At 37.1% G+C, this 24,186-nt stretch overlaps 1 protein-coding gene across 2 annotated transcripts in view; it reads left to right on the plus strand.

Moving 5' to 3' along the window:
- The first annotated feature begins 522 nt into the window (after positions 1–522).
- CENPC (centromere protein C) overlaps positions 523–24,186 on the plus strand; it is an 81,986-nt gene continuing 58,322 nt past the window's right edge. The window contains exons 1-7 of one of the 2 annotated variants that reach the window (XM_043906635.1): positions 523–759; positions 5,941–5,987; positions 7,561–7,631; positions 8,489–8,583; positions 11,341–11,446; positions 18,683–18,965; positions 20,221–20,436. In XM_043906635.1, coding sequence (XP_043762570.1) covers positions 742–759; positions 5,941–5,987; positions 7,561–7,631; positions 8,489–8,583; positions 11,341–11,446; positions 18,683–18,965; positions 20,221–20,436 — 836 coding nt within the window. In that variant the 5' untranslated portion in view covers positions 523–741. Of the gene's footprint in view, positions 760–5,940; positions 5,988–7,557; positions 7,632–8,488; positions 8,584–11,340; positions 11,447–18,682; positions 18,966–20,220; positions 20,437–24,186 lie in introns of both variants that reach the window. The other variant, XM_043906634.1, reaches the window with a different exon arrangement.

The following is a 24,186-nucleotide window of genomic DNA, read 5'->3' on the forward strand; positions in this document are numbered from 1 at the left end:
TCATCACACTTAAGTGGTATGTACTTACATAGATCATTTTGTTGGCACTGCCTCACAGCAATAGTAATTCCCTCCCCCACCCCCACCCCCAGCCCCGCCCCCTCACGTAATGGGCGGGGGGAGAAATACATCATCCATCACCATTATTAATATACTATTATTCCTTTCAGAGGTGATGCATAAGTGGGCTGGGTGTGGCTAATGAACCTGCACAGTAAAACATTACTCTTTAACTGTTTTCAGCAATTTTTTACCTTGTATCCTTCCAAACATTACTTTTTACTGTGTAATGTAACCATCAAGAAGTTTTACACCTCCTCCGAGTGGCAAAGAGGGAGAGTGAGCCAGAAAAGGACCAGGAAGCTGTGGGAGCGAGAGGTTAAGTCTTTGGGAGGAAGGGGTGGGGCTGCCGGGTGGGGCGGGCGGGGCTTCGAAAAGGCGGAGAGGCGAGTACAAGTGAGGGGCGGGCACACAACGGCTTTCTTCCGTCGGAGTCGGCAAGCCCATTTTGCGCATGTGCAGGCCGTTTTAAATTGCGTAGTGCGCGGCGCGCTGCTGGGCGCGCTGGCTAGCTTGGGGCTCCTCGGAGCCCGCCATCTCCCGCTGTCTCTCGCCTAAGGGCGCTGCTGGTTTCCTTCTGGCTGGTTTTGGGGTGACTGAATCCTCGCTGGGCTGCCCAGAGCTTTGACCCGTGTAGACTTACGGCCCCAAACCCCTTCCCGGTCGGAGCCAGGCCGGAACATGGCTGCATGGGGTCTGGTAAGTGCAGGCCTGGAACCGGGTGAGGCGGGGAGAGTGAGGCTTCGGGCTGGTGTCGTCGCTTCTGGAGGATTTCGATGGAAAGCTGCGCGAATTTCTTGAGTTGGGAAGTGAGCGGGTGCCACTATTCAGAGTTACTTTACTTGCAGTGTTCCCTCAGGCTTTTTGTAATCCAGTTGTGACGGGTAACTTTCTCTTCTGAGAATCTTGTGATTTCTACTTTTGAGCCTAACTTCAGTTCTAGGAATTCAGCAGGTCGCTCAGTGGTAAAGAATCTGCCTGCCAATGCAAGGAAATATGAAAGAGAGGGTTCGATCCTTGGGTGTGGGAGACTCCCGGGAGGAATAAATGGCAACACACTCCAGTGTTCTTGCCTGGAGAATCCCCTGGACAGAGGGGACTGGCGGACTACAGTCCATGAGGTCGCAAAGAATCAGACACCACTGATCGACTGAGCTTTCAGTTCGTAGTCCTCCCAATAATTTTCTGTCCTTGGTAGTGTTGGAAAGCCTTGGAAGTGACCCGTTTCTTTCAGAATTGCTGGTTTCTGACAGGTTTCTGAGAGGCAGCTACTGGTTAAAAGTGTAAGCGGTGAATGACTGAGGGGGCGGAAACTCATTTTTTATTGGACAGTTTCTGGACTCCTTGGTATTCACTTTTCTGTACTTTACGGTTTTGTTGTTTTAGCCGCTGAGTCTCGTATCCGACTATTGGCGACCGTATAGCCTGTTATGGTTATTATGTGTTACACAACCCTTAGCAGCCCCTATTCTAAACTCCTAGTTTCTACTTTATCTCCCCGTTTAAGATCTTCAGCATTGATGAACTCCCATTTATATTGTATATATATATATATGTATATATATGCTTGTATGCATAAAGAAGTTTATTGTGGACAAAAATTGTTGCCCTCCACTTAAGTAAACAGAATGTAGCCCACCTTCAGGCCACCAGAAACTGCAGCTGCCACTAAGTGGCATATATAGAGAAGCACTAAAATCATTAGCTTGAGGTGTCTTTTTTTGTGATTAGTGGTAGTTTTGATACATGATTTTTCTTTTTTCCCCCAGCCCAAACTCATGTATATCCTAGGTCCTCCCTTACCTCTTTGGAGTAGTTCTCTTTGAGAGTCTGTCTCCTGAGCTATGGTCCTAAGTAAGGTCACCAAATAAAAATTATAAATTTTAAGTTGTGCATTTTTCCCAGCTGACAATTATATATAATGTAAATAATGCATGTGCTCGTCGTAAAAAGTACTCTCTATACCAACACTTTCATACTGTTGACTAAAGAAAAATAAGATGTTGTTGGGTCATTTGGTAAGAGTATGTTTACTTCTGTAAGAAACCACCAAAAAAGTGGCTGTACCGTTTTGCCTTCTAAAATGAGAGTTCCCATTTTTCCACAATTGGCATTGTCATTTTTCCAGATTTTGGACACACAGTCAGATATATAGTGCTATCTGGCTTTAGTTTGCATTTCCCATTGACATATGATGTAGAGCATCTTTTCACAAGCTTACTTGCCATCTATATATTTTCTTAGGTATCTGTTAAGGTCTTTGGACCATTTGTTTTTTAATTGAGATAAAAAATTCTTTCATTCATTTTTATTTGTTGGTGGTGCTGGGAGGCATGTGGGATCTTAGTTCCCTGACCAGGAATTGAACCCACACCTGCATTGGAAACTGGAGCCTTAACCACTGGACCTCCAGGGGAGTTCCCTCATTTTATTGCGTTTTAAGTGTTCTTTGTATATTTTGGATAGCAGCCCTTATCAGATGTGCCTTTTGCAAATATTTTCTCCTGGTCTGTGGCTTATCTTCTCATGCTTTCTTTTTTAAAAACCATGATCAGTGTTTTATTTATATTGATGTTGGCGTGTGTTTAAAATCTATGATCAATAATAATAATATCAATGATATTATTAATAAACAACTTCTTTTCTCACTGTGATCTCACCTGTTACAAATTTCTCCTAGTTTAAGGATGATGCCCTTCATTCAGAACATGGAAAGCTTAGACTGCTTGAAGCTTGTCTTAGTTCTCACATTGACTGCTTTTCCTGCTGCGCGCTTTTCTTGTCAGTCTTCTGTAAGCATTGCCCTTGTGTCTCTTTTCAAAGTTCTCTTTTCTCTCTTTGTAGTAGTCCTCCCCATTGACTGCACTTGGCTTCTCAGATTAAGGAGGAGAGAGATAGACAATACTGAAACTGGAAGAGCAGCTGCTGGTTCAGTTTGCTGGGTCTTACTCTTTTGAATGCAGTTCACTTTTATTTTCCAACAAAAAGTCTCGTGTTTATTACTGAGCCAAAGCAATAGTGCAGAAATGCTGACACAAAGACAAAAATCATTTTCCCAGTAAAACACATCCAGCTATTCATATAGTAGTGACTTTTCAGAGTGCTGTGGTAAGATGCAGGTGCCCTTGGCACAGTATGGATATGTGTGCCGCCTCATGTGCAGGACTCCGTATAGACCCTGTTTGGTTCTTCTCCAGTGTCGTCTTTTGTGTTTGTACCTGATTTTATTACCAGCTTTTATTCAAATCCACTGGGGAATGGGACGATTATACTTTTGTTTCTTGTCCAAGAATCACTTGATCATGATAGTTTGTTGAGAAGATTTGGCTGGGAGTAAATTCCCACAGTTCACTTCACCTCCACCCCTTAGCTGTGGCATGTGGGATCTTAGTTCCCTGAGAAAGGATCGAATCCACTACCTGACCTCTGCATTGGAAGCCCAGAGTCATAACCACTGGACTACTGGGGAAGTCCCCCCAAAGTTAGAATTGTTTTGACCCTTTTAGTTCTAATATCTGACTTTGCATCATAACTCATTTAAAAGACAAAGGGAGAAAGGAGTTGAGAGATTATCCTCAGTCATTCTTGTACTTTAGTGATTTCAGACTGGGTGGAATTTTGCCCTGCACGAGGTGTTTGTGTTGCCTGGGAAAATTTCTGGTTGTTTTGAAAAGGCGTGGATGAGGAGGGGGTATAAGGGCATCTAGTGGGTGGAGGCCAGGAATGCAGCAAGTATCCTACCAGTGCACGGGACAGGACCTCACAGGTCATTCAGCCCAAAATGTCATCAATGCTAGGTTTGAGAAACTCAGCTGTGAGGTGTATTATTTTCTTTGAGAAACATAATCTCACAGTGAATGAAAGAATCTGAAATTGAATGAAGATGAGTTGAAATTGAAAGTTTTTGAGTGTTTGAAAGTTAATAATTTTTGTATTCTAACTTTTAATGTAAAATTAAAAGACCTTGTCTGTCTTGTTCACCACTCATTTTATACTGCACCAAAATAGCATTTGGCCCTCTAGTAGGTGCTTGATTCATATTTGCTGAAGGAATGAATTGTCTTAGCCTTAAATTTTTTCTATTTAAAAGAGGAACCGAGTACTTTACAGGTGTAAATGTTCAGAAACATTTGGTGTGAAAATATGACTTTTTCATTTTATTGTGTTAAATTAGAAGAATGACCTTAAATTAGACCTTGGAAGGGGGTTAACTAACATTAATTATCAAGGATTTGCTTAAGTGTTTCAGAGTGTTGAGTGCTGATGAGAGACCTAAGTGCTTGCATTAATTTTCTATCTTGTGATAAAATGCAGACTCGTTAGATGTCTTTGTTCCTTAGTTTGCTATCTGTAAAATAGATTTAATCTTTTGCTCCTTAGGTACCTCCTGAAATTAACAGGCTATGTGAAACACTAATTTTCTTGAAAGAAAAACACTTTTATCTCATAAATTTTAGTCTTATTTATTTGGCATGTCAAAAAGATAACAAAATATGTTTTTGTGGTATACAACGCTGTCAAAGCTCTGGGAAGAATATAAGCTAGCTTAAGACAAAGTCTCTGCTCTCGGGTTTCTTAAACTCTTAAGAGATGTCTTCATCTTTCTGAATAATTCAATTCAAAAGTGAAGCAAGGTAGCAGTCCCTGTGAGTGGAAACTACAGTGGCCTAGAGTTGTGTGTAAGAGCGTTAGGAGAGTCAGAATGTCAGAGCATGAGTGGGGTAAAGAGAGTGTTCACATGAAGTGGGATTATTTATATCCCATTGGGCCAAGGAAGAGTACAGCTTACTAAGCATTTTATATTGATAATAATTTATTTATTTTTTAAAAGCATACGGTTTATCCTATTACTACCCAATTTTCAACTTGAAAAGTTAACTTTATAGATTTTATACTTAAAAGATAGGACCCAGATTATCACAAATATGTTTTCCACTTCCACTTTCAACATGTCCATGTGTTTTATTTTTTTCCTGTCATTTCCATTGATAGGGGCTTCTTCTTTGTTGCTAAGTCATTTCAGTCATGTCTGACCCTTTGTGATATTATGGACTGTATCCCGCCAGGCTTCGCTGTCCCTGAAATTTTCCAGGCAAGAATATTGGAGTGGGTTGCCATGCCCTTCTCCAGGGGATCTTCCCGACCCTGGGATTGAACCTGCGTCTCTTACGTCTCCTGTATTGGCAGGCAGGTTCTTTATCACTAGCGCCATGTAATAAATCACTCTTCTTTTTTGGGGTTACCTAATTTCTCATTTGGAGACATTCTAGCACTTTTTAATCCTCAGTTTTTCTGATATTTCACTCTTAGTTTCCTAGGTATGACTGTTCTTGCATTTTCATTATGTTGGTCATTCACTCCTCATCCAGGACAATATCCTCTGAGCTTTCTTTAGGCTGCTTCTCCTTTTATTCTGTCTCATCAATTATCATGTTTCATTTGTTTCCATCTTTCAGAAATTTGTTATATGTGTCTGTCCGCAGATGGTCCTCTGTTCCATTCTCTTTTTCATTGTCATTTTATGCCCATCTATTCTTTACTATTATTTAGAGGGATTGACCTACAGGGAAAGAAGATAAATAGATACTGTTGAGGGACTAACTTGAGTTACTGGAAGCCCAGATAGTATGATATTGATGATGGAAGAGGTGTAGGGGGAGATGGAGGAGTAGGAAGAGGAAGAAGACGATGAAAAAAATCCAGGGTAAGGAAATAATATAAAAAAGGTTTGGAAACAATGAATGTGAGCCAAGTTGTTTTTCACTTGATCCAGAAGAATTCCTCTTTATAGTATTATAGTAGGCAATCAGCAAATACTTGCTGAATGAATAAATGAAGAACTTAACTTTTCACCAAACTGATGATTTACTTGTCTTTCAGGATCATCTCAAAAATGACTACAGAAGAAGATTTTGCCGACCTTCCAGGTAATCTGTATACTTAAGCTTTTAAGATAATTTTTATTTAATGTTTATTTAATTAATATAATATTTATTTAGAAAGTGGAATTTTTAAATGCAGAAAGGAAAAACTATTACCTCTGACTAAAATAATGATTTATATGCTCATTGGTTAAGTATAGTCATCTTAATTATTTTGTATTAATAGAGAAATATTAGTGCAAACAGTGCATTGGCTAAATAGTAGTCATAAAAGAAATTCGCCTGATGAGTGATGGATCAGGAAGAGGCAGTTTCAGTTCTGACTAAATGATAGCTATGGATAAAGCACTCTACACTTTGAATGGTAGTAACAGAAAGATGCAGTTTATTCTGTGGGGCTAAGAAAAAGAAAAGGTGGGTGTGACCCTAAAGGGCAATAGAAGGATCTTTGTGGTGATGGAACTGTTCAGCACCTTGACTATTGTGGTCATAAGTGAATCTTCAAATATGATAAAGTGTATAGAACTAAATACATACACAAACATAAACATGCAAATGAGTACATGTAGAACTGGAAAAATCTGAATAAAATTGGTGATTTTGTCAATATCCATATCGTGGTTTTGATAATATATTGTATTATTTTGTGAAATGTTACCATTGAAGAAAACTGGATAAAGTGAACAAGGGATCTCTTTTATGTTATTTTTACAATTGCATTTGAATCTAAAATTATAATTTTTAATTAAATTGTATTGATTCATTAGTTCCTTAAGATTAAGGGTTCAGTTCAGTTCAGGTCATTCACTCAGTCGTGTCCGACTCTTTGCAACCCCATGAACTGCAGCACACCAGACCTCCCTGTCCCATCATCAACTCCCGGAGTTCACCCAAACCCATGTCCATCGAGTTGATGATGCCATCCAACCATCTCATCCTCTGTTGTCCCCTTCTCCTCCTGCCCTCAATCTTTCCTAGCATCAGGGTCTTTTTCAATGAGTCAGCTCTTTGTATCAGGTGGCCAAAGAATTGAAGTTTCAGCTTCAACATCAGTCCTTCCAATGAACACCCAGGACTGATCTCCTTTAGGATGGACTGGTTGGATCTTCTTGCAGTCCAAGGGACTCTCAAGAGTCTTCTCCAACACCACAGTTCAAAAGCATCAATTCTTCGGTGCTCAGCTTTCTTTATAGATTAAGGGTATTGAATCAAAAGTGCATTTGAAATCTAGGGAAGACTGTGTTACTTGGAGCTGTTAGGACTTGTGACTATAGAGTCTTTATTAAAGAAGCATTTCAGGAATGATTGAATTTGTTCAGAAAACTTTTATGTTCTTAGGTATAGCAGTAGTCTAAAACAGCTTTAGACATGGCTATTCAATCAGGGAATATAATTGTTAATGTAGACAATAACATACTGCATCATATACTTTTTGGGAGCTCTTGTTCTCTCAAATACTTGTTTTATCCTCAGATTTTAATGGTGATATTTTTCTTACTAAGTAAAAATTAGCATTTTGTAATAAGGAGATACAGAATTTTCAAGATAGATATTAATAATTAGCAAATATCTTGTAGAAATGATACACTAACATTTTCCCTTCTTTGTTTCTTAGTAGGGCACCTGACATTAATACGGAACAAGGCAAGAATATACTGGAAGTCTTACTAGACTGTTTTGAAGAAAAAAGTAAGGTTTCACTTTGAGGATTGGGATGGCTGAAATATAAAAATGTCCATTGACATCAAATTTAGCAAATATGTTCCAGCATTTCAGTATATATTTTCCCAGGAGTTTTAAGTACATGTGCAGTCCTTCATGTACCTTCTGGTATACTGAAGATGTGTGTTAGTTGCTCAGTCATATCCAACTGTTTGCGACCCCATGGACTATAGCCCACAAGGCTTCTCCATCCATGGGGTTTTCCCAGCAGGAATACTGGCGTGGGTTGCCATTTCCTTCTCCATACTGAAGATAATACTGGCAAAAACGAGAATAATTTGTTATTCCCTTTAGTTCACACTAGATTCCTATAGTCTGGAATTCTGTAAATAATTATCATACACTAGAGGAAGTATCTTAATAATGGAACTAAATGTGCAGAATTCTTAAGATCTCTGAAGAGCTTGAAATAACATTTGATGATTTGTACCCCTTCCTAAAGAAAAGATATATTATGGCAAGTTTTCTTTTAGAAAACTTTTCTAAGTGCTGATCAGTATCAGAAGGAATTGGAATAAAAGCCAACAAAAACAAACAAACAACACCAAAAAAAGCCAACCAAAGAAAAGCACACCCAGTGGAAAAGTATCTCTTCTTTTTAAGTTCTGAAAGATGAGTTGGCACGTACTTCTTGGGGAATCTTGTCTGTCTTTTTTTCAGTTCCTGATGCCTTCTAGGTACATTTGAATATTGAATTGTGTCTGTACTTCAGTTAAACTAATTGTGCTTAAAAGAATCAAAAGAATTCTTGATGTATCATGTAGGGCTTCTTTTAATTGTAACCAAAAATTTTTATACGTTTAAATTTTTTTTTTACTTTTTAGGTGTTGCCAATGATTTTAGCAAAAATGCCACAAAATCAGTGCCTTATTCAACACCTAAAACAAAAGATATTTGTATTCAGTCATCAAGCAAAGAGGTAAGTCAAAAAGGGGAGCTTAATGAGTAAAGCTCAATACACAAAATTAGATACATTTTAGTTGTTTGTAAGTCTTATTCTTTAAAAGCAATCCTATATTTCCATTGAGTTTACATGAAATTTAGAGATAGTTTATGAAAATTTTGGTCCTACATTTCCTGTGGTTGAAATTGGAGGTCTGGGAATTAGAATAATCAAATTATAATACAATTATTTTTCACTCTTACTGAAGGCAGTTTATTGCTAAGCAGGGAAATCAGTCTTTTATTGATTATATATCTTAAGAGGATACGTTAACTTAACTCTACAAAATAGCCACCTTTGAAATAGAGATTTTGAAGCTAATGATTAAGGACAGATTATTCAAAAGCACAGTAGTAATTGAAGAGAAAAATTGTATATAGACATACATCGTATATTGTGCTTTGCCTGTCACCCTTCACAGATAGTGCACTTTTTACAAATTGAAGGTTTGTGGCAACCCTCTGTCAAGCCAGTCTTTCAGCGCTGTTTTTTCTGACAGCGTTTGTTTGCTTCATGTTTCCATTGTCATGTTTTGGTAATTCTCACTATATATGAAACATTTTTATTATTATTATATTTGTCATGATCTGAGATCAGAGATGTTTGAAGTTACTATTGCAAAAAAATTATGACTTCTAGAAGGCTTAGGCAGTGGTTAACATTTTTTAGCAATAAGTGTTTTTTAGTTAAGATATGTACATTTTTTTAGACATAATGCTATTGCACACTTACTGTGCTATGGTTTAGTGGAAACAGTTTTTGTATACACTGGGAAATCAAAAAATTCATGTGCCTTGCTTTATTGTAGTACTTACTTTATTGGAGTGGTCTGAAACTGAACTTGTAGTATCTGAGAGGAATACCTGTAATGCTAGAAATAACATTGACTAGAAACTTGTATAAACAAATAAGTAACCACATATAGCCTTTTGGTTCCAAGGAATGAAGACATCCATTGTTGTCATCATTGAGAGACTTTTTTTAATGTGATAAATGATATTAATTTTTGAAAGTTAAATCAGCTAAGTTTCCTGGGATAATCTTGGCTTGGTCATGAAGTATTAACCAGTTCTGATTTGGTTTGCTAATATTTTAAGATGATTGCATCTATGTTCATGAACAATATTTTCTTTTCTCAAAATGTTCTTGTGGGGCTTTGATACCAAGGGTGGAGGTTCTACTTTCAGGTAGGATGTAACAGATTGCAGTAGGTCAGTGCTTCTGCTGCAACAGCTAGTTTAACAAAAGAATAACATGCAAAAAACCTCATGTTTTGTAGAGACATGAGAGTTGTGGAAGCAACAAGTACTAGATGAACTAAAAAAGAGAGTGAAATCCTTAGAATAGGAGTTGATGATTGTTAGTCATTTTCTTCCCTGAGAGTATTGCTGATTTTGGGCAAAAGCTGAAGATTTTAGATTGGCCCAAACAGTGAGTTCACTGAGGGAAAGCGGAGCTTTTGACACTTGTGCAGGGATGGCATGACATGTTGGAATCCTGGAGGTTCCCCAAATGGATAACTTTGTTGTTGTTTAATCACTACGTCATGTCTGACACTTTGCGACCCCATGGACTGTAGCCCACCAGGCTCCTTTGTCCATGGGGTTCTCCTGGCAAGAACACTGGGGTGGGTTGCCATTTCCTTCTGCAGGGGATCTTTCCGGACCAAGGATCAAACCTGCATCTCCTGCATTGGCAGGTGGGTTCTTTACCACTGCACCACGTGAGAAGCCCTAGTTTGGAGAGAGAATTTTAATTTAACATTATCCATTGTGTGTGGTAGTTGCTCATTTGGGTCCTACTCTTTGCGACTCCATGGACTATATCCCACCAGACTCCTGTGTCCATGGAATTCTCTGTCCATGGGTAATATTTGCCTTGGTATATTTTAAGAGGTAAAAATGCTTAAGGGTAGCACATATGTTGTCTTGGTGGGACAAGGTCAGGAGTGGGTAGCCATTCCCTTCTTTAGGGGATCTTCCTGACTCAGGGATCGAACTCGGGTCTCCTGCATTGCTGGCAGATTCTTTACCATCTGAGTCACATGCTTAAACTAGAACCTTTGTCAAATGTTCCAGTGATCGTTATTGGTCTCCTCACTTTTAAGAATGTAAAACGAAAATGGTAATTGGAAATTCTGCATACTTAAAGAGTTGTACATTGTTAGATTTTGCTGTAGTGTGATCTGTATGGGCCACGTCATTGTGAAAAGCTTCTTGTTAATATCTGCAGGCTTTCTTCTCTGACTTGGTAAGTTTTTCTGACAAAGAAATCTCTCCTGCTTGGGTGTCTGATTTTAACAGTGAGTGTTCTTAGCCTAGTGGGGGCAAGGAGGAAGCTGCATTTTGAATACTTCTACTTAATGTCTCTATTTTCAGTGTGTTACTTTTACCTTTGGTTTTGTCACATGTCTCTGATCTCAGTCTTCTGCACCTTGCTTTTTTGTTTGTTTAACATAATCATTCATGTTGGCTTACTTTATTCATTTCTCTTGTATTTGTGATGTTAAATGCCTATATGGCAATTTATTTATCTAATCTTCTTTAGGTTTTTAAAAGCTATTCAATGTTTCTATGATAGGTTATATGAATTTGGTTTCTACAGAGTTATTTAAGTATACAACTTTACCAGCTCATTTCATGTTTAAAAAAATTTTTTTTCAGTTTAAAAACAAATATGTTTAATCAAAACTGGTAATTAAATAGAGTAGATCTAATGCTGTATCTCTTTTAGACTCAGAGCCAGAAATCACATCCAAAGTCAGGTCCAGTTTCTTCAAGGAAGAAAGAAGCCCATGTGCAGTTAACTGTAGAACCAAATGAAGCTGTCAGCAAATCAGGTTGGTAGCATCCCCGTGGGTAATGTCTGCCTCGGTATATTTTAAAAGGTAAAAATGCTTAAGGTAGCACAATGTTGTCTTGGTGGGACAAGGTCAGGGTCAGCCTAGACAGAATTATGAAATAGATGAAGTTGTTTTTGAGTCTCTCTCAAGTCCATGGGGGGGGGGGGGTGTGTGTGTGTGTGTTTTAACATGAATAAGTTTTAAAAATTTTTATTGAAATACAGTTGATTTACAATGTTGTGTTCAATTTCTGCTGTACATATATATGTACAAATATCCTTTTTAATATTCTTTTCCATTATGGTTTATCACAGGATAGAGACAATAGTTCCTTGTGCTCTACAGTAAGACCCTGTTATTTATCCACCCTGTATACAATAGTTTGCATCTGTTAATCCCAAGCTCCCTATCCTTCCCTTCCCAACCTCCTTCCCCCTTGGCAACTGCAAGTCTGTTTTCTATGAGTCTGTTTCTGTTTCATAGATATATTCATTTATGTCACATTTTTAAATTCCATGTATAAGTGATATCACACAGTATTTGTCTTTCTCTTTCTTATTTACTTCGCTAAGATGGACCTTAACCTCTAGGTCCGTCCATTTACGGCAAACGGAATTATTTTGTTCTTTTTAATGGCTGAGTGATAGTCCAGTGCACATGCACACATGTGCGTGCGTGTGTGTTACCCGCATGTACATACCACCTCGTCTTTATGCATTCATCTGTCGATGGGTATTTAAGTTGTTTCCATGTCTTGGCTGTTGCAAATAGTGCCACTATGAACATAGGGGCCCATGTATTGTTTTGAATTATTGTTTTGTCTGGGTATATGCTCAGGAGTGGGATTGCTGGATCATGTGTCACTTCTGTTTTTAATTTTTTGAGGAAGCTGTACTGTGTTCCATAGTGGCTCTACCAGTTTACATTCCCACCAACAGTGTAAGAGGGTTCCCTTTTCTCCACACCCCCTCCAGCATTAATTATTTGTAGACTTTTTAGTCATGGTCATTCTGACTGTTGTGAGTTGGTAGGTACATTGTTGCTTTGATTTGCAGAACAATGGTTTTATCTGATTATTTTCTGTTTCTTTGTTTTAGTTGTAGGAACACTGCTTACTAGGAATGTGGCAAGAGACATTAAGTAAGAATTATTATAGGGACCACAGCTTTAAGAGTTTTCAAATAGATTTCTCTTTGCCCTTTCCTGTCCTTTTTTTCTTCTTCTTTTCTTTTAATGTTTATTATCTACACAGTTTCCGTGGGTCTGGAATTCAGAAGCAGCTTAGTTAGATGGTACTCACTTGAGGTTGCAGTCATCTGAAGACTTGACTGGAGCTAAGGATTTATTTCCGAGATGACTCACTCATGTGGGGCTGGTTGCTGGCAGGAAGCCTTACTTTCTTTTCTCCCATGTGGGCCTCTCCACAGACTTATTGAGCATTTTTTTGACTGAGGGATAATTTATATAGTATTAGTTTCAGGAATACACCATAATGATTTGCTGTTTGACTATATGTGGTCAGTATTTTTCTCTTTTCTCCTTGTGTTCCATTTCTTTTAGTCAGTTATATGTGGTGCTGCTTTTTAAAGTTTTATTTATATTTTTCAAATCAGAAAAGTTCTTCATTTGAGGTAAGAGTCAAAGATTTAAAACAAGAAACTACTAATCCTTATTTCCCTCATCCTGCTGAGGTAACCTTGAATCCTTTCATATCTTCATTGGTGCTCCTTAATGAATATGTATTCATTTATATATGTATTTATTATATAATATATTTATTATATATATGTATTTATTATATTTATGTATGTATATAAATGTGTGTGTTTATGTGTGCATGTGTATGCACACTTGTGAAAGAGACTTTCACAATTTACTTTTTACCAGTAATGTAAGAATATACCTTTCACCTGATACACTTTTATTCTACTTTTTTGCCAGTTTGATCAGTATTAAGTAATCTGTTACTTTAGTGTATTTCTGTGATTACCACTGAGTTTGAACACCTTTTTATAAGTTTACTGGCTATTTGAATTTCTTTTTATCTTAGTTGTTTGTCCATATGCTTTGCCCATTTGTTTCTTCTAGTTTATGAGAGATCTTTAATTGAATATATGTAATTAAATGTCTGTAATATGTGTGACAGGTATTTTTCCAAATGATCCCTTGACTAGTACAGATTTTGGTTATAGTATCTTATATGATAGGTAACATTTTTTATTTGACTTGTCAAATGTCGGATTTTTTTTTTTTTTTTTTCTGTTTCTTATTTTGGTTAAAGGATTTGTTTTATCCTGAAAGTATATGTAATACTTAGATTTTCATTTTAGCATCTTTCTTCTTAATTAAAGTTTTTAATCTGGAATGTGTTTTGGTATATAATGTGACATAATGTTATAATTTTATTAATTACTTTCTTCATGATGGTCATTTGTGCTAGGTGCGTTCATTAGTTACTTGATCCGTTCTCATCTCAATGGGCTACTTTTATCATATATCATTCAATAAGCTTTAAAAAAAGTAATTCATTTTTGGTTATGCTGGGTCTTCGTTCTTGGGTGCATGCTTTCTTTAGTTGCAGTGAGTGAGGGCTACTCTGCATCGTGGTGTGCAGACTGCTCCTTGCAGTGTCCTCTCTGGTGCAGCGCACGGCACACAGGCTCTAGGGCTCCTGGGCTTCAGTACTTGCAGTGCCCACGCTCAGTAATTGTGCACAGGCTTAATTGCTCCATGGCATGTGGTTGTGTCCCCTGCATTGGCAGATGGCTTCTTATCCACTGTACCACCACGGAGGTCCCTCAATGTACTTTTGAATTTTGGTCCATTTGTTTCTTCTTAATGTCAACACAATACTGTTTTACTAATAGTATTTTTATAGCAATATGGTGATATAAAGGTGTTTATAGTCACTGTTCTGCCACTCTTAGAAGTTTTTACTTTCTATGAATTTTATTTATTGTTTCCAGTAAAATTTTGTTATGATTTTCACTAAAGTTGTATTGATTTGTATAGGAATTTTGTGAAAATTCTTATTTTTGTATCATTTAGCTTTTCTACATACAAATATATATCTTATACATTTATGTCCTTCAAGCTAGTATCACTGATGAACATAGATACAAGAATCCTCAACAAAATTCTAGCAAACAGAATTCAACAACACATTAAAAAGCTCATATACAATGATCAAGTTGGGTTTATTCCAGGGATGCAAGGATTCTTCATTATATGAAATCAATCAATGTCATACACCATATTAACAAGTTGAAGATAAAAATGATATGATCCTCTCAATAGATGCAGAAAAGCCTACGACAGAATTCATCACCCATTTATGATTAAAACTCTTCAAAAAATGGGCATAGAAGGAACCTACCTCAACATAGTAAAGGCCATATATGATAAGCCCACAGCAAACATTCTCAATGGTGAAAAACTGAAAGCATTTCTTCTATGATCAGGAACAAGACAAGGGTGTCCACTCTCACCACTGTTTTTCAACATAGTTTTGGAAGTCATAGCTATGGCAATCAGAGAAGAAAAGGAAATAAAAGGAGTCCATTTTGGAAAAGAAGAAGTAAAGCTCCTACTGTTTGTGGATGACATGAATCTATACACAGAAAACCCTAAAGATAGTCAGAAAATTACTAGAGCTAATCAGTGAACTCAGCAAAATTGTGGGATACAAAATAAATACACAGAAATCACTTGCATTCCTATATACTAATGATGAAAAATCTGAGAAATTAAGGAATAAATCCCATTCACCATTGCAACAAAAATAATAAAATATCTAGGAATAAACCTACCTAAGGAAGCAAAAGAGCTGTATACAGAAAATTTTAAGACACTGATGAAGAAATCAGATGACATAAACAGAGAGATACTCCATGTTCCTGGGTAAGAAGAATCAATATTGTGAAAATGACTGTACTCCCAAATGCAATCTACAGATTCAATGTGATACCTATCAAATTACCAATGGCATTTTTCACAGAACTAAAACAAAAAATTTCACAATTCATATGGAAACAGAAAAGACCCTGAATAGCCAAAGCAGTCCTGAGAAAGAAGAATGGAGCTGGAGGAGGCAAGCTTCCCGACTTCAGATTATACTACAAAGCTACAGTCATCAAGACAGTGTGGTGCTGGCACAAAATCAGAAATATAGACCAATGGAACAAGATAGAAAGCCCAGAAATAAACCCACGAACCTATGGGTACCATCTTTTTGACAAAGAAGGCAAGAATATACAATGGGGCAAAGATAACCTCCTCAGTAAGTGGTCCTGGGAGAACTGGACAGCACGTGTAAAAGAGTGAAGTTAGAGCACTTCTCGCACCGTGTGGGCTTCCCTGGTGGCTCAGCTGGTAAAGAGTCCACCTGCAGTGCAGGAGACCTGTGTTTGATCCCTGGGTTGGGAAGATCTCCTGGAGAAGGGAAAGGCTTCCCACTACAGTATTCTGGCCTGGAGAATTCCATGGACTGTATTATAGCCCATGGAGTTGCAAAAGAGTCGGACGTACCTGATGCCATACACAAAGATAAACTCAAAATGGATTAAGGACCTAAATATAAGAGAGGAAACTATAAAACTTAGAGGAAAACATAGGCAGAACACTCGATGATGTAAAGCAGGATCCTCTATGATCCACTTCCTAGAGTAAAGGAAATAAAAACAAAAACAAGTGGGACCTAATTAAAAGCTTTGCACAGCAAAGGAAACTATAAACAAAGTGAAAAGACGACCCTCAGAATGGGAGAAAATAATAACAAATGAAACAACTGACAAAGAATTAATTTCCAAAATGTACAAGTAGCTCATATAAGTCAATACCAGAAAAACAAACAATCCAATCAAAAAGTGGGAAAAAGACCTAAACAGATATTTCTCCAAAAAGACCTGCAGATGGCTAATAAACACATGAAAAGATGCTTAACATCACTCATTATGAGAGATTATTACTATTATAGCAAATCAAAGCTATAATGAGATAACATCTCCCACTGGTTAAGTACATTCTTAGATTTATTTATTTATTTAAATTTATACATTCTTAGATTTTGAAGTCCAAAGTGTCTTCTCTTTAAATACATACATACATACATACATATTAATATTCTCTCTATATAGACATGTATATTGTATATCTATCTATATCTGTTCAGTATGTACATATGTATGTATATGTACAAAAGTGTGCTCATCTAGCTGCCCTAGTTTATTCTACTCTACCTAAAGATTGAATCTCATTATTTCTCTAGGATTACCTATTACTTATTTTAGCTATATATGTTGTTGTTTAGTCACCAAGTAGTGTCTGACTCTTGCAACTCCATTCGCCAGACTGTTCTATCCATGGGGTTTCCTAGGCAAGAATACTGGAGTGGGCTGCCATTTCCTTCTCCAGGGCATCTTCCTGACCCAGGGGTCAAACCCAGGTCTCTTGCTGGGCAGGCAAATTCATTACCACCGAGTCACCTGGGAAGCCCTTAACTATGTATCAGTTCAGTTCAGTCGCTCAGTCATGTCCAACTCTTTGCAACCCCATGAATCACAGCATGCCAGACCTCCCTGTCCATCACGAACTCCTGGAGTTTACTCAAACTCATGTCCATTGAGTCGGTGATGCCATCCAGCCATCTCATCCTCTGTCATCCCCTTCTCCTCCTGCCCCTAATCCCTCCCAGCATCAGGGTCTTCTCCAGTGAGTCAACTCTTCGCATGAGGTGGCCAAAGTATTGGAGTTTCAGCCTTAGCATCAGTCCTTCCAAAGAACACCCAGGACTGATCTCCTTTAGGTTGGACTGGTTGGATCTCTTTTCAGTCCAAGGGACTCTCAAGAGTCTTCTCCAACACCACAGTTCAAAAGCATCAATTCTTCGGCGCTCAGCTGTCTTTATAGTCCAACTCTCACATCCATACATGACCACTGGAAAAATCATAGCCTTGACTAGACGACCTTTGTTGGCAAAGTAATGTCTCTGCTTTTTAATATGTATGTTGGCAAAGTAATGTCTGTGCTTTTTAATATGCTATCTAGGTTGGCCATAACTTTCCTTCCAAGGAGTAAGCGTCTTTTAATTTCATGGCTGCAGTCACCATCTGCAGTGATTTTGGAGCCCCCCAAAATAAAAGTCTGACACTGTTTCCACTGTTTTCCCATCTATTTGCCATGAAGTGATGGGACCAGGTGCCATGATCTTAGTTTTCTGAATGTTGGGCTTTAAGCCAACTTTTTCACTCTCCTCTTTCACTTTCAAGAGGCTCTTTAGTTCCTCTTCCCTTTCTGCCATAAGGGTGGTGTCATCCTCATATCTGAGGTTATTGATATTTCTCCCAGCAACCTTGATTCCAGTTTGTGCTTCTTCCAGCCCAGCGTTTCTCATGTATAGATTTATTCAAATCTTTAAAACATTTTTTATTTTGTTGTGGTCAAAATATTTTAAGTGAGATCTTTCTCAGCAGATTTTTAAGTGTATAGTAGAGTATTGTTACCTATAGACAAAGTTGTACTGCTGCTGCTGCTGCTAAGTCGCTTCAGTCATGTCCAACTCTGTGCGAACCCATAGATGGCAGCCCACCAGGCTCCCCCGTCCCTGGGATTCTCTAGGCAAGAACACTGGAGTGGGTTGCCATTTCCCTCTCCAATGCAGGAAAGTGAAAAGTGAAAGTGAAGTCTCTCAGTCACGTCCGACTTGTAGTGACCCCATGTACTGCAGCCCACCAGTCTCCTCTCTCCATGGAATTTTCCAGGCAAGAGTACTGGAGTGGGTTGCGATTTTCTTCTCTGCAATGTTGTACACTAGACTTCTAATTTATTTATCTTGTACAATTGAAACTTTGCATCTGTTAATCAGCAACTCTGAATTTCTCCGTCCTCCCAGTCCCTGGCATCCACTTTTCTAATATCTTCTTCTATGAGTTTGACTATATTCAAATCTTGAATAAATTTTATGTATTAATAAAACTGTGAATTTTCTGTTTGAAGCTTTTACTCATTTCAGAACTGTGGCACATAGACCAAATACATCTTTCAGTTTATTAATTTCATAAATTAGAATTTTTAAAGTACTTGTATATTTTATTCCTAGATCTTTGATTATAAACTTGAAGATTTGTGAGTCTTCTGAAAACTTTCTAATTGTTGCTGAACTTTGGAAAGCACATTTTTTTTTGTTCTAATATTATTTAAAGAGTTTCTAATATCTTCATATAATTTTTTTTCTAGTTCAGGACCATGAGGTTCATCAGAAAATTTTGGCAACTGATGTTCGTTCTAAAAATGCATCTGACTTGAGAAAGATGTCAAGTAAAAAACTAAAAGATAATCACAGTAAAGCTGATGAGGAGTGTTACTTATCTATTGGCTCACCTTTTGACCTGGATATAAAAGCATCTTCATTGCAAAAGGGTAGTCCATCTGTTGCCCAAAAGAGAGAGACCTACACTTCCGAAAATTCAGTAAATATGCTATCTTCAAGTACAGAGATTTCTCATAAAACCAGAAAAAGGTGAAGTTTTATTTATTTATGAAATATGAATCTTTCTGTAACAACTTCATTTTTTATTTTAAAAAATGGGTAATTTGGTCTCATGTATTTTATAGTAAGTAGTGAATATTTATATGTTATGAGAAAAGTAGACATACATTGGGTATATATTCAATTTATATTTACTATGGCAGGCCCTAAAGTGTACTTCTGAAAAGTTTAGTGGTAAACTTTTCTATGGTCTAGGGAAAAGCATATTTTTTTTCTTTTTTCTTTAAGATCTAAAAAAATATTGAAGACATATAGAAGATAATACAGTAGGCACTCATATATTTGACATATGTGAATATTTTGTTATATTCAGATACTTTTTAAAAACATATTTGAGTGTCATGTAGTTGAATTAAAATGTATTAATTACTGCTGTATAGCAAATTGACTCAGTTATGCATATATATATGTATATATATACACACACAATCTTTTTCATATTCTTTTTCATTATGGTTTATCACAGGATATTTTTTTTTCTCATAATACATTTTCTCTAGCTTCCTAAGAAAAATAATTTGTATTTTCCATATGTTATTTTTAATTACCAGGGTAGGTATGTATCAGGTCACTTTGAGGGGTAGCAAAGAATAAGTATTGTTGAAGATAATTGTGATGAACCCACATCCATTTCCTGGGGCTTTCTTTCCCTTTGGCCTTTAAGAAGCAAAATTGATTGTTCAAGGTCCTTTGCTATTGGAAAACCTCTGCCATAAGTATAATATCTGTATAGGGTCTTTTCCTCTTTGATTCTTGGAGCTGAGGAGTTAAGTACACTCTAAGATTTTGCAGTCCAAAGTGTGTTCTGCAGCTCAGGATCGAGAGAATGATATTATCTGAAAGCGTGTTAGAAATACATAATCTCAAACTCTATGCTAGACCTATTGAATCAAAATCTACATTTTAATAAGATTCTTCAGAGGATTCAGATTCATATGAAATGTTTGAGAACTAGTATTTTAAGCTACAATTTGACTTGTTATATGATTTAACCATCCTTTTTCTCTTATTTTTTTTCTATCAGCAAATACAAAATTTAATTTTTCTGAACAGTTTGTCTTGTGTAATTTGTGTGAGAGAAACACATCAGCATTTATAAAGTTTAAATAAAGGCCCATCGGAAAATTTTGTAAGTGGTTGTATTATCACTGTAGGGAAGTTCAAGAAAACTTATAACTCAGCAAATGGTGGAAACATTCAGCTTGTCGTCCTTCTAACCTTTTAGGTTAAACTTTGAAGATAAAGATGTTTTGAAGAAAGTAGAAGTAATGAATCAAGTATCAGAAATAGAGGATAAAGTATCAGAAGGACCACAAGAAAGGAGACAGTCAGAAACATCTCAAAAAAGAATACAAGATTCAGAATATGAAAATCAACCGCAAGCTAGGAAGAGTTTTTCAACGTTGTTTTTAGAAACTGTAAAAAGAAAAAGTGAGTCCAGGTAAGTTATTAAGAAATGGTCCAGATTTTTCTTTCACATTCTTTGAATAGTACCTAAGGATTCTTAATGACATTTAACTAGAAGTTAATCTTAATTGACATAATTTTTAATTGAAATTATGTTTAACCCATAAGGAGAGTGAATTTCTTACCAGTAAACTAACCCCAAAGCCATCATTTAATGGATTCTAAATTAAATGTGAAAGAAAATAAGTTTCTTCAGCTTTTATTACTTCTGTTCATCAACACTTTCTAGTATATATGATATCAAAAAATAAAGGCAGTATTTAGAAGTAAAATTGTCAAGGTGCCTATGTGTCATTGTTAAGTGTTTTAAATATTTTTTTCTATTTCTTTTGATTGTGTTAGTAAAATGGTAGTCCTAAAATTTTAATCTGTTCTTGCCTACTTAAAAGCCTTCAGTAGTTCCACGGTGTCCATATAGTGATTTTTAACTGGCTGCACGTAGAGTTAACTGGAATTAACAGCAGCTAGGGTTGAGAACCACTGGTTTACAGAATAAGTTTCAGAGTTGTCAACTGGTATTTGGGGCTTCCCTGGTGGCTCAGACAGTAAAGAATTTGCTTGCAATTCAGGAACTCTGGTTCAATCTCTGAATCTGGAAGATCCCCTGGAGAAGGGAATGGCAGCCCACTCCAGTAATGTTCCCTGGAGAATTCCATGGACAGAAGCGCCTGGCGGGCTATGGTCCATGGGGTCGCAGGGAGTCGATGACTGAGTGACTATCACTTGCACTTTGACTTTATAGCTGGTATTTAAGGCCTTCACTCTCACTCGTGAACTGTTTCTGTCATATGTATTTGCAGTTGTCCTGGCTTTGGCACACCCTTTCCCGTTGTCATATGCCAATTTATATTTTCTTCTGAAAGTTTCACTCCAGTGTTTTTTAAAATAATTTCTTACCTTGTATTATGGTTTAACTATTTTATGTATGTCTGTCTTAGTAGACTATGACATAAACCCATCTTTCTGGGAGTGTAGTTTCTTTTGTATTTTCTATGAGATCTGTCAGAGTCTGCAAATCTATTAGGAAGGTTTTATAAAAACATTTAATGAATGAAATTCCTCTTTGGTTCAGTCTCTGTTCCATAGTTGACTCCTCCCTTCCTCCACCTCCATAGTCTTGCTCCTTCTCTCCCATCTCTCCTTCTCTTTCTGTTTGTGTGTGTGTGTGTGTGTGTATGTGTGTGTGTGTGTACACATAGGTACATATGGCATTTTTACCCCTGTATGCATGTTGTCTCTGCTGCTGCTGCTGCTGCTAAGTCGCTTCGGTCGTGTCTGACTCTGTGCGACCCCATAGACGGCAGTCCACCAGGCTCCCCTGTCCCTCGGATTCTCCGGGCAAGAACACTGGAGTGGGTTGCCGTTTCTTTCTCCAATGCAGGAAAGTGAAAAGTGAAAGTGAAGTCACTTAGTCGTGTCTGACTCTTCGCGACCCCATGTTCTGCAGCCCACCAGGCTCCTCCTCCGTCTATGGGATTTTCTAGGCAAGAGTACTGGTATCTGATACAAATATGTTACATTTGTGGACTAATTATATGTGTGTCCAAAAGAGTAATTATTTTTTAATGTGTCAGCTTTTTTTGATAAACTAGTGAGTATAGTTTGTTTAATTACTATAACCAGATATAACTGTTCATTATTCCTCATGTTTGCTTCCTTCTTTGTTTTGCTTATGCTTTTCCTTCTGATTCTTTCTTGGCATGTCCTCACGGCCAAATCATATCTGTTCTTCAAGATCCAACTCAAGTGGCATTTTTCCACTGAGCCAGAAGTCATCTTTCTGTATTCTGAATTTTAATATTTAATTAAAATTGTATTTTTAATTTGGGCTGCTAAATAGACCAGCATAGTCTGGATGGCTTATAAGCAACAGAAATTTATTTCACAATGCTAGAGGCTGAGAAGTCCAAGATCAAGCCAAGGCTCAAGTAGATTCAGTGTCTGGTGAGACCTGCTTCCTGGTTCATGATGGCTATCTTATTGCTATAACCTCAAAGGGTAAAAGGTAGTGAGGGAGTTTTCTGGGGTTTCTCTTATAAAGATGCTAATTCCATTCATGAGCCGTTGCACCCTAATTACCTAATCACTACCTAAAGACCCCACCCTAAAATACCATCATATTGGGGATTATGTTTTAATTTATTAATTTCAGAGGGATATAAACATTTGATCTGTAGTAAGTGTCAAGGTTGTTTCCAAAGGATATCTTTGGTTTGAATAACCTTAAAGTCATGAAAGTCTCTTGAAATAGAATAAAGGAGGGATATAGAAAGTTCTTATTGGCTGGTTTGGGAAAACTTTTATTTTTAAATACATAGCATTATTTTTTGTTTTTCTGGCTGCCTGGTATGTGGGATCCTAGTTCCCTGTCCAGGGATTGAACCCATGTCCCCTGCAGTGGGAGTGCAGAGTTCTAATCACTGGACCTCCAGGAAGTCCCTAGGATTACTTCTTTAATGTGTGGAATTAATAGATATTGCAGGTATATTTGTTGTTCTTTAGTCCCTAAGTTGTGTCCAACTCTTTCGCAACCCCAAAGACTATATATAGCCCACCAGACTCCTTTGTCCACATAATTTCTCTGGCAGGAATGCTGGAGTGGATTGCCATTTCCTTCTCCAGGGGATCATACCCTCCTGCATTGGCAGGCTGAGTCTACCACTGAACCACCTGGGAAGCCCTACAGATAATACACAATAAAGCAAGTTAAACATATTTCTATCAGATTGGCTAATAGTGCTGAAAAATAAGATTTCTGTTTAAATGTGATCTTCTATTTATATATTATATAGTCTTCTATTTATACTTTTTTTATTAGATTTTCTAGATTTTTCTAAAACTATAAACTGTATAAACTATAGTTTATAAACTATATAAACTTGTAAGACTCTGCCTATTAAGATATATTTCTTAGCATATATATGTATATGTTTTTTATATTGGAAGATTTATGAGGTGTTTGAGATTAGAGAAGTATAGAAGGCATTTTCATCTCATAATCTTTTTTTTTCATAATCTTTTTATGAAGGGAAAAAATATAGACATGATAATCCAATTTTTCCATCGTAGCTTTTCTTCTACTGTGTAAAAAATAGTTAAGCATCCTTGCTGCTAAGTCACGTTAGTCATGTCCAACTCTGTGTGACCCCATAGATGGCAGCCCACCAGGCTCCCGTCCCTGGGATTCTCCAGGCAAGAATACTGGAGTGGGCTGCCATTTCCTTCTTCAGTGCATGAAAGTGAAAAGTGAAAGTGAAGTCGCTCAGTCATGTCCGACTCTTCGAGACCCCATGGACTGTAGCCTACCAGGCTCCTCTGTGCATGGGATTTTCCAGGCAAGAGTGCTGGAGTGGGGTGCCATTGCCTTCTCCGTAAGCATCCTTACTCAAGTGAAAAAGGCAGAAAAAGGAGTACATGCACTGCCTTCGGAATTTGAATGTTTGCCCTATTTATTTTTGCATGTTTCACTTTAGAATATGGTTTGTTCACGGCTGTTGTCATAAAGAGAAGGAAATGCAAAATTATTCTATCAGATTAAACACATACAAAAATGTGAATTTTCAAACTTGGAATGAATTTTTTTATATAATATAAATTATAATTTAGTCTGTAATTTAGTAGTGTTTTCTTAAATTGTTAAACTGAAAGGTGTCTCAAAAATAATCTTGTTTTGTATGTTAAGAAATTCATGCCCATGAGACATCTATAAAAACAAAATTTAACA

The sequence above is a fragment of the Cervus elaphus genome, chromosome 6 (genome assembly GCF_910594005.1).
Source record: "Cervus elaphus chromosome 6, mCerEla1.1, whole genome shotgun sequence".
Lineage (NCBI taxonomy): Eukaryota > Metazoa > Chordata > Mammalia > Artiodactyla > Cervidae > Cervus > Cervus elaphus.